General features: G+C 39.9%; 1 protein-coding gene across 2 annotated transcripts; it reads left to right on the forward strand.

Annotated features, from left to right (window-relative positions):
- The first annotated feature begins 40 nt into the window (after positions 1 to 40).
- BLCAP (BLCAP apoptosis inducing factor) lies at positions 41 to 7,617 on the forward strand. 2 transcript variants are annotated; one of them, XM_083360419.1, is made up of 3 exons: positions 50 to 122; positions 2,843 to 2,926; positions 5,999 to 7,617. In XM_083360419.1, the coding sequence occupies exon 3, from the start codon at positions 6,134 to 6,136 to the stop codon at positions 6,395 to 6,397; it is 264 nt and encodes an 87-aa protein (XP_083216545.1). In that variant the 5' UTR covers positions 50 to 122; positions 2,843 to 2,926; positions 5,999 to 6,133; the 3' UTR covers positions 6,398 to 7,617. The 2 variants fall into 2 exon arrangements, with proteins under 2 accessions (XP_083216546.1, XP_083216545.1); XM_083360420.1 differs by lacking the exon at positions 2,843 to 2,926 and having other exon boundaries at positions 41 to 122.
- The last annotated feature ends 3,854 nt before the right edge of the window (positions 7,618 to 11,471 follow it).

An 11,471-nucleotide genomic window follows, 5' to 3' on the forward strand; every position in this document is an offset into this window, starting at 1 on the left:
GAGAAAAGAGGCGCTGGGCTGGACGACCCAAGCGAGACAGTTGAAGGTCCTCCGTGAAGCGAGAGACCTGCGAACGAATTAGCGTGGCGAGGAGCGACGGGGCGCTATGGCGTGGAGGGCAGGTAATACAGCTGCCGGCGGTGGTGGTGGTGGTGTGAGGGGCGGCGGCGGCGGCGGCGGCGGTTGGGAGCTGCCGCAGATGTGGAGGCAACTCTCGCCGGGAAGGCATGAGCCCTGCGGGTTCGCTTCTGTCCCTCGACGGCAACCCCGAAAGCATATGTCGTAGCCCTGGGTGCGGGGAAGGGTGTGTCGTTGATTCAGGAGCAGGGCTTTGGCGGCGTAGAGAGCGGCGGCGGGATGGGGGGTAAGAGTGGGCGCCTCCATTTGGGCAGGTTCTATATTTCATCTGGGCTGAGCGGATCTTTCCCGGACTGCGGCGTCCGTGGCGGCTGATCGGCTGGACCAGGGGTCGGCAACCTCGGCTCTTTTATGACTCGTGGACTTCAACTCCCAGAATTCCTGAGCCAGCATAGCTGGCTCAGGAATTCTGGGAGTTGAAGTCCACGAGTCATAAAAGAGCCGAGGTTGCCGACCCCTGGGCTGGACCGAACGATCGCTTCTCCTACCCCCCCACCACCCCTCCCCCCGATCCGTCCCCAGGGCAGGACTCGAGAGGATCAACCTGGGAAGTTCGATTCTGCAAACATAAAAACGGATCGGCAGGAACCACCACCACCACCCCCGCCACCCACATGGCCGGATCCCGCAATTTTGCTGATGGAAATTCCCTGCAATAAGAAGAGAAGTGGCTTGCTTTGGGGGTTCAACCCTAGTCCTAAAGCAGCTCAGGCAGAGGAGGGTGGCGGGAAAAAAAATAGGGTAGCCAGAAGTTATAAAGTTATTATTGCGCAGTGTCGGATCTTTCGAGAGACGTCTGACACAACTAGTTTAGCTGGTTGCTCCAAGGCAGGGGTAGGCAACCTCGGCTCTTTTATGACTCATGGACTTCAACTCCCAGAATTCCTGAGCCAGCTTGGCTGGCTCAGGAATTCTGGGAGTTGAAGTCCATGAGTCATAAAAGAGCCGAGGTTGCCTACCCCTGCTCCAAGGGGATAGAAACGTTTGTGGGAAATGGATCCTGTGTGGCTGTTACACAAGTGGCAGCGCGGTAGACCCAGGCTTTGGCAAGAGCAGTTTGGTAGGGGCGTCGCTACTTGCGAGCTCCGTAGAGGCGTCTGAAAGGCTGCTGTTGATTCCGAATGATGAGTTAAAGGGGTCATACCTCAACCTGTTATACTTATTAAATATTAACTTTTGTATCATTGTATTTTATTGTTGTTAGCTTCCCTGAGTCCTTCGGGAGATAGGGCGGCATATAAGTCCCATAAATAAATAAATAAATAAATACATAAATACATAAATAAATAAATAAATACATAAATACATACATACATACATACATACATACATACATACATACATATCTTACAGAGGTCATCATTATAACTGTAAATTATCACTGTTCATGGGAGGCCTTTTCTTATCCGCTCTCAGTCTTTTCCATTATACCTAAGGTGCTTTGGGCATGAAGGAGAAACAATACGATGATAGTAAATTTGTTTGTACAAGTGGCAGACTAGTAAAATCTGTCATGTTTTTTTGTAAAATGGGAGTTTCTAACAAGGTATTTCGGCATAGGGATTCAGTAATTAGTTTTAATAGTTTAAATAAGAGATCCACTAGTACACCGACATGTTCACACAGATTAGAAGATACGTGGACACTAGGGAACTGAATAAACGTTACTGTGCAAGTCTATATTCTCTGTTACAACATAGCACTGAAGAGCTTGAACAGAGGAATTTTTTTCCTTGCTGGAAAACTATGGAAATACTACAGCTACTACAGCTTTTGATAGAAAGCATAATGTATATTTTAGATAACTTTAGTTCCGTGTGTGTGGAAACAATGTTTTAGAAAAGAGGCAAATTATTCCTGCTGATATATTTATGATTATTCTTTCTGTTTCCATATCTGAAGTATCTCCTTTAATTTTTGAAACCAGTTGATGGAGTAGGTAGACAACCATATTGAAGTGCAAGTAAGAAATGCATTTGTAAATCAGATTTGTGTCCATTATATTATTGAGAGAAATGGTATGAGGCTACCAAGATAGTTTGATTCCATAATTGTTGGGATTGTGCACTAAAAATTGTAGTCCAGATGCAAATAGGCAAATCAGAGATGGTAACGATCTTAATGATATTTTGTTATAATGAAAGGCCTTCTCCTGCTTTTATGTGAATTTTACTATTTACCTTTTTGAATTTAAGAGAAGGTTTTCTGTTCTACACTGAGAGTTCCAGGGAATTTTGATAATTTACTGTTTCAACCCTGTATATTTTTTCTTCCAGCTGTTTTTCAATTGCCTGATTAACTGTGTTTCGTACAAAGAATATTTACATGAATGTACTTCTTTAAACATTACTCCACATTTGACAGTAATAATTTTTATCTCCTGGTACCATTTTGGCTCCAATATACATGAATATCTTGATTTTTTAAAAAAAAACTTTCTAATTTTCTGATGGAAAACCAGTTTGATGCAGTGGTTAAGGCATTACCTAGAATCTGTAGGGATTAATCCAGATAGAACTGATTTGAAGGTACCCCCCCCCAAAAAAAAATTGTTAGTTATATGGAAATAATTCTTAGAGGTGAATATACTTCACTTGCATTGCTTTTGTGACCTGAATAGTTTGCAGTGTATTGTTTCTGGTACACAGATAAATTTCAACCAGTTGCTAAGGCTCTTGACAAGAAACTGTTTTATTTTCTTAAGGGAAGAAAGTCTATCTAGCTACACTGAACACCAAAGTTACAAAAAAGGGAAAAGATTTCTCTCAATGAAATTGCATGCACTAGGGTAAGAGATTTATTTTCATTCGTTCTCAGCAAAAATAAAATATTGCTGCATTATTTGATTTTCATTAGCTCCTGTAAAAATGGGGAAATATTTTACTGATATATGGTGGAATAAAAAGGTACTGAAGCCTGTCTCAAGATGAAAATTCTGATTCATAGTATTTCTCCATTTATCTGAAGATTTGTTTTTATTGAAGAATAACTAGTCTCTTTGCCAAAAAGGGAGAAATGCCTTTTCTTTTTATACGTTTCACAGTCGGAAGATCTAAAATGAATCAAGTATTTTATTTAGGTTTTTTTGTTGTTTCTCTATATTCTGTTATCTCTCATACAATGGAAGTCTATAGTTTCTATTCATGTGGCCTGCATTTCTGAAAATTCAGATAACTGAACAAGATTCTTCTGGTTTTACCTTTTTCAGATCTTCTTGATAGCTCATGTTTTTTTGGTAGATTTTGATTGGGAGCTGCTGCCCTGGGATTTCCTACCAAGACTGTGGGAGAATATTGAATAAAAGCTTTACATGGTTTCTTGTCCCCAGATATTTAGAACAAATAAATGTAAAATGTAGGCCTCTTGATCAGTGTTCATCAAAACTTTGTAGGATGTGGCAAGTATAAAGGAGAACTAGTCGTGGTCTGTTTCATGCCACTCCCAGATGATCTCATGATGTTGGCATGTAAATGTTTCCAAGTGGCAACGAAATAGGAATTACGTTTGTAATGGATGATATATGCTAAAGAATGTGGAGGGGAAAGTGAATAGGCATGAACTGTAAAGTTACTGTTTTCATATTTCTTGTATTTTGTAGTTAATGTAATTTTGATAACTTGAATGCTCCTATTAAATTCTTTCCTGCTGACTTCAATGCAAGATGTAATATCAGATGATCAGTAATATATGTCTAATTAACGACAACACTTAGTGAATCTTGAGTGATCTCAAAAATCTAAACAGAGTAGTGCTTGGTAGGAAATCCTAGGGCAGTGTCCCCCAATCTTTTGGGCACCAGTGACCGGTTCCAAGGAGAGAGGTTTTTCCGCAGGCCAGAAGGGGCATGGTTTTGCATGCTGCCTGCATCCCAAAGATGGGGCTTCACTTGTTCACACAGCCCGGTTTCTGGCATGCCACGTCCACAGACTGGGGATTGGTGACCCCTGTCCTGGGCTATACTGAGATTTGAAAAAACTTCTCAGAAGACAGTGACTAAGTACTACCATGTTGTTAGCAAGAAATTTTCATGGACATGTACACAAAACCACTAGGAGTTGAACTGGATGAATCACTTGGTGATCAACATGCAACTTTTATTCAACATACGTTTTTTGGTATAAAAACCAGAAATACTCAGTGTTTTGATGATTCTACATAAAATAGTGAAAAATTGAATTGTGTCAAATCCAAGCTGCTTCTCACTTTAAGAAAGTTTATAAATGAATAGTAGGCTTCTAGTTCCCATGAACATCTATTTCCACCTCTCGGATGCTGGATTCTAACATCAGTAAGGACACATTTAGATGTCTGATTCTTATATAATGATAGATCATTATGTTTGTTTAGTTTTGTTTAACGCGTGATCTAACTTACTGTGCCTTGCTAAATTAGTTGTGAAAAAACCCTCACAGTACAACTCTGTTTTGTTATGAAAATGTCTTTCCAACAGCTGCAGTAATGAGCAAAGCCGTTCATATTGTAGCTGGATTCATGTATCATAGTCTAAACTTCACTATAGAGCAAACAACCAACTCATTACCACTTGGCTCCTACATCATGCTTAATGATAATATGAATAAACCATAATTTGATACTAATAAACAATGACTTATAAACCATGATGGTTAGATTTATATAACAGTTTTAATCAAGCTTACCTCAACAGAACCCAGCATGTGTGTGCACAGTTTTAATGGATTCACACAACATTATACCAGGATTTTAAATTTCAGGTTTTTGAAGCAACTATAGCATCCTATAAAATGCTAAGCCTCAGTGTGTGCTTTATTTGTTTTGTTAGATCTATGTCTTGCCTTTCCTGTAAGAGTTCATAGCATTTCCTCTCCCAAATTCCCCTACGTACAGTCACCCACGCACTCGTTACCTCCCGTATAGATTACTGTAATGCTCTCTACATGGGGCTGCCCTTGAAGACCACCCGGAGGCTTCAGCTGGTGCAGAATGCAGCTGCACGGGTTGTGATGGGAGCACCCTGATACTCCCATATTACACCCCTCCTGCGTGAGCTGCATTGGCTACCAGTTGCCCTCCGGGTGAGATTTAAGGTGCTGGTACTTACCTTTAAAGCCCTACATGGCTTAGGTCCGGGATACTTGCAGGACCATGTGCTGCCGGGAACAAATTCCCATCGTCCAGTACGCTCACACAGAGAAGGCCTCCTCAGGGTACCGTCAGCTAGGCAATGTCGGCTGGCGACCCCCAGGGGGAGGGCCTTCTCTGTGGGAGTGCCAGCCCTATGGAATCAGCTCCCCCCTGAGCTTCGGATGGCCCAAAACCTCCAATCCTTTCGCCGCGGCCTCAAAACACTCCTGTTCCACCAGGCTGACCTGGACTGACAGGCATTTTAATTAATTTATATTTAGAATTTTTAATTTATTTTTTAATTCTTTAATTTTAATTTATTGCACAGATGATTTCAATTTTATTTCTATCTTGATTTCTGTACTTATTATATGTTTTGTTGTTAGCCGCCCTGAGTCCTTCGGGAGATAGGGCGGGATATAAATCCCATCAATAAATAAATAAATAAATAAACAGCAACAATCCTCTGGGTAGGTTGAGTTGCGGCAATCTTGTACATAAAGTTGTACATAATAGAAAAATGACAGTGATGCTGCAAATGTATGCTCATTCTATCTACTGTCTTGGAGAAGAAATAGCTAAAATTTTATGTTGCAAGAAATAGTGACTAGGGATTTGGAATAAAATAACATTTAAAGGGATGGGAAGTTCTGGATTTCTGCTGGATTGTATTAGTAAGCAATGCAAATGTAAAAAAAATAAATAAATTATAATTGTGTTGCTGACCTGTCCTTTTTTTCCTCCCTTTTCTGTCAAGATTTACTTGCACATTATTCTCAAGTTTTATGAAGCCTGATTACCTGGTTGGCGAAGAGCTGAATGTGCAGAGGAGAAATTTCATACTGCGACTCGGATTGCTGCCATCGCTGTGACATCCTGATCACCAGGCATCATGTACTGTCTCCAGTGGTTACTGCCGGTCCTCCTCATTCCCAAGCCCCTCAACCCAGCCTTGTGGTTCAGTCACTCAATGTTCATGGGCTTCTACCTTCTGAGTTTTTTGTTGGAGCGGAAACCTTGCACGATCTGTGCCTTGGTCTTCTTGGCTGCTCTGTTTCTCATCTGCTACAGCTGCTGGGGGAATTGCTTCTTATACCACTGCTCTGGTTCCCAACTGCCGGACTCTGCTCATGATCCCAACATAGTTGGCACCTAAAATCTTCTACTTGGTTGCACTTTTTTTTTCCTTTTAAAAGGACAGTTTCATGGGAAGGAGGGAATGTAAGGCATGCGATTGGGGTACATGTTTTGGTTAAAATGTTTCGTTCATGATTATCTGCACTTCCACAATCTTCCTGTACAATTTGACAAAAGTTGTTATTAGTAATAGCTGGCGATGCTGTCTGTTTGAAGGTTTGAAGCAGAGCTGCTAATGGGTGCCATCCCTTCCTTCGGTATTATTGTTTGAGTTGGGCTCTCCCATTTCCAATTTGGTGATGAAGAGACCTGTTGAGTGTTGCTGATATCAAATCAAAAGGTAGCCATCCATCTTTTAGAACATGAGTGTCTGATCTTGTTGAAACAGTTGGAAAGCTGTTTCTCCACCTTGAGTTCAGTAGAAAGTTAGTGCTTCTCACGGTGTTCATATGAAGGGGAACTATCAAGTGCTTACTAAGCCTGACAGCAAAAATCCTAGCTCAAAAATCCCAGAATCATCACGATGCCATTTTGTAATGCAGAGATGCCGAAGTTTGTCTCTCTCCCATCCCTGCCAAACATCTACTTTTTATAGAAGACCCTGAATTGGAAAGAAAGCATGCACTGCTGTAAAGCTTGGGGAATCTTTTTTTATTGTGTTGCTTTTGATTTTAAGCTGCCAGTGTTTCTAGCTTGAAAAAGCACTCGGGTAGTGCGGGATGGATCAGTGTACCATGTCTGGTTTCTCCATACCGAGGTGGGGCTGTCAGTGGAGTAATGTGCTGCTTTTTTCTTTTAGGCCAAAAGTATTAATTATCACAAGCAAATGAGCCTGTGTTCACATATATAGGTGGAAGAAAGCGACATCTATTTAGACTACATATCTTCATAGGATTCTGTGAAGCCATTTTTCTAGTGGTACCTGGCTCATGGTTTTATTGTACTCCTTTTCTCCACCAAGACTTATTTTCTTCTTTAGGAGCTAATTGCTTGAGTGAAATATAAGGTAGCCCTGAGGAGAAGGCAAACAGATACTTTTTCTGTTACTTTCCAAAGTTATTTTACCGTTTGGCTCCACACCATCTTCCTTGGAGTATTGCTGAAAAGGCATTTTTATCTCTCAAAGGACATGGAACTGAGAATCCAGTCATGAAACCTCAGTAGTTTTTTTTAATTATTTTTGTTGGTTTGTTCATTGCACAGCTGTTCAAAAGGTTTAATAAAGCTTTATAAACTTTGGTCTGTGGACTAGTGCCATTTATGATGCAGTTACCTTTTTAACTGGACTAAGACCTTTGCTTTCTTGACAGTTTATCTTTTTCACAGCTCCCTGAAGCCATTTTTATTCTCAAAGTGATTTGGTTGCAACCCAAACAGGTTTTCATGTGCCAATCTAGGTCCTGACCTGCTGACCAATTTCACAAAATGTTCCAGTGACTGCGTATCTTGATATGGAAAACAGTAGGGCTTCCTGGGCAATAACATAAACTATTTTTTTCTTAATTGGCTTTCTTAATCTTTTAACAGTACAGGTAGTCCTCAAGAGCACAATTGGGACTGGAACATCCTTTGCTATTAAGTGAGCTAGATCTGATTTTACAACTTTTTTGGCAGGGTTGTTAAGCAAATCACAGTCATTAAGTGAATTTGGCATCCTCCCCCCATTGATTTTGCTTGTCAGAAGTTGGCTGAATAGGTTGCAAAATGGCAATTAAGTGACTCCACGCCATTGCAACCATTATAAATACATGCTGGTTGCCAAATGTCCAATTTGGCTAAAATTGTGCAGACGATTTTGGTGGTGTCTAGAGTGTATTAATCTTCCTTGTTTTTTGTAAGGTTAACCACGTCAGACTTGCCCCAATCCAATCCCTTAGGAAAGAAAAGACTTCGACTCCATTGGGTTAAAGCAAAGGATTCTTTTACTAAGAGTGGTGGTTACAGTAAAGTCAAGCCAGCTCTGAAATTACCACACTCACTGGAAACAAAATTAAGGTGTAGGACAGCCCCCAGCCCATCCCTACCGCCCCCCCCCCCCACCAGCCCATTTCCAGCCAACTGGAGCTTGCCAAGATCTTTTGAGAACTCTTGAGATGTTGGTGAGGTAATCCGCATATTTCTCAAGGTGCCTGGCTGTGGGATGATGGTACAATGAGGATTCGGCTGCTCTAGTCCTTCTTGTCATTTCCCCCCTCCCAAATTCCTATCACATAGACACAAAGCTATATTGCCCTTTCATCCTTCCTTCTTTTTATGGCAGGATGCCTGTGAGGCCCCCAAGCCAAGCCAGGCGGATCACTAATAGCTTCAGGATAGATTTTCTACGTGTTTTTTTCCCCTGATTATTTATTGATAGGAAATAAAATGATCAAATTTTTCCCTGACAATTTTTCCCTCAAAATGTTACATAAGCAGTTTCTGCCCTGGGACATTCATAAACAAAGCTATAAAACCTTTACTGTAGCTTGTTATCACTTTTGCAGCTTTAATTTGCCTGATATCAGATGTGAAATTCTCTGGAGATTGGAATATTGAGGGAACTGACAGATGTTAAGAAAGTAAAGAGGTGGAGAACACCAAGGGTAGTAGATTATAAAACACAGGTTAAAGTTATAAAATTTATTTTTGGGGTAATTATGTAGCATTTCTGAGATTTTGCAACATGTATCCTTGCTATATATTTTGTTTCTTTTTAAGGCTGTATTACCATTTGGTCTAAATTTTGTTTCACACTTTAGAAAAAAATAGTTGCATGTGTGCTAGTAGCAGAAAACCCTTCAACAATAATTACAGGGAAGGTTTCTATTGCTGTTGATTGAACTCTGTTCCTAGTCAATAGTAAAAGATACATTTAAAGATAGAGGCAGTCCTATTTATAAATATTTTTAGTTAGGTTTAGGTATACATCTGATCACCTCAGCTGTATATCCTGCAATTTGTTGAGACACAATATTTCCTCCTCCAGTTTTTCCCACAATTACCTTACTTGGTAGGTTGGGCAGAAAGAGTGACTGGTTCAAAGTCAAAGGATGAGGGTGACATGAATCTGGATCTCTATAGTAGCAGTCCAACGACTTAATTTCTCACTAGTGTTGGCGAATCTATAACACGTGTATCAAAGGTGACGTGCCACTATGTTTTGCGTGACACATCAGCTTTCACCAACACCCACGATTCTTCTTAAAAACACACACTGTTCTCATGCAATTTGTGGAGGTTACACAAGAATGGGTTGTGCTGTCATGCAGCCTCCAGAGCCCTTTGGAAGTCGCACACAAACATGACCCTCTGGGGCCTCTGCAAATCAAGAATGGGGCACTGCAGAAGAGCACCAAAGTGTCTTCAAGGACAAAGGTCTCATGAAACTTCAAGCAGCCTCAGATAATAGGTCACAGGAGCCTGTCAACAGAAAGAGAACACTGCCTGAAGGTAAGTGGCCTGCTGCAGTTCCTGTGGAGTGCTGGACTGCAGGGAAATTGCATCTGGGGAAACAGCTTAAGGCGGTCTTTCGTCTACACCAATGTTCCTCAACCTGAGGAACCTGAATGGACTTCAACTCCCAGAATTTCGCAGCCAGCCAAACATCAATGTTGGCAAGGTTGAGAAACACTACCAGTTTTCCAGAAGAGATTTTAAGTTTCTCTGTTGGGTGAATTATTTTGTTTTCTGCAGAATGCCACACATAGTTACAGCCCCAAATACAAACCGAATGCTCGGAATGAATACTTTTAATTTTTTTTAAAAAATAGAAGAATAGCATAAAGAGAAAAGTAGATATATAATGTAAATGCTTTTAACTTGCTTTATTTCATAAGGCATGTGTGAAGAGAGCAAGTAGATATAAAACATAAAGAGCTCAGATTATGTAAATGAAGAATGGCAAGAGGGATAGACAATGGAACTGGTGATCAGCCAAGTTTCAGCAGACAAAAATAATTACTGGAGAAATGCTGGTTCACAAACTGGAAAAATTGAACTATAGTCTCTCCCTTGCTGAAAATTCTTACAGCTTGGTGCTGATGTGTGAGCTTAAATTCATCAGTAGACTTCAGGTAATGAAGGTAGGTTATGTAAACTTATACCTATCCCAAATATACTGCAGAGGTATGTGGCCCACAGACCAAGTTCACACAAATCTATCCTTTGGTATCATTAACACTATGCATAGCTCCTCATAAGTGAAAGTTTAAATGCATTTATATCACCTTATCAGTATATAAGACTCAGTACATTATTTATTATGAGCTTTGTTTGTTTGTTTTTTGTAAATTCTGCAGATAGGACGGACGAGTTTTTGTTTCAGCTCATGTAATTTTTTTTAAACAAGTTTTATTGGTTTTTCAGTTAAAATCTACATATTTAGAAAGCATCATGATGACTAGGTAATTAGAGATTCAGTAACAGAGTTTTCAGTACATAATTCAGGTTACATTATAAAAACATCCTTCTCAATTTCCCATAACATTGCATACAACCAGTTTTAAACTAATAAATTTCTAGAAATAGCATGGTCAGTTGAAAAATTTGGCAATTCAATTTCATTGAAATATATCTATGTCCTGTTATTAAAGTTTACCTAATTTTAATTTTAATTATATTATTCAAATTTAGCCTTTAACATCCCAAATAATATTCACAACCCAAATTTCTCTTATTTCATTACAGCAAAAACAATAGCATCTAACATGTACACAGTGGCTGAGTAGCTATGTTCTACCTAATACCTCATATAATTTTTCAAACATCTGCCAGGAGAAATTGACTAGCACCTACCTACCTTTAGATAATTTTGAAAAACTGAGTAGGATTGGATCTGGTTAGTGCTACGATGGGAGACAATCTGTATACCATAGAGCTGAAAAGCCTCCTGCAATGGCAAATTATATCTGTATTCATTTAGAAAATTACATCCATGTTTTCATGATTATTTTTAGGATCCAAGTGTTCTTTCCCACAAGTTTCACTTTCTTGGGAAAAAGAATCTTAATGAGCTATATTCAGTGTTTCACTAAATAAGTAATAAAATACTCGTTACTATGAACTGATTTTAGCATCCAGGCGATGGGAGCTCTGGGGATTTTTTATGGTTTAAT

This window comes from Vipera ursinii (assembly GCF_947247035.1).
Source record: "Vipera ursinii genome assembly, chromosome: 3".
Classification (NCBI taxonomy): domain Eukaryota; kingdom Metazoa; phylum Chordata; class Lepidosauria; order Squamata; family Viperidae; genus Vipera; species Vipera ursinii.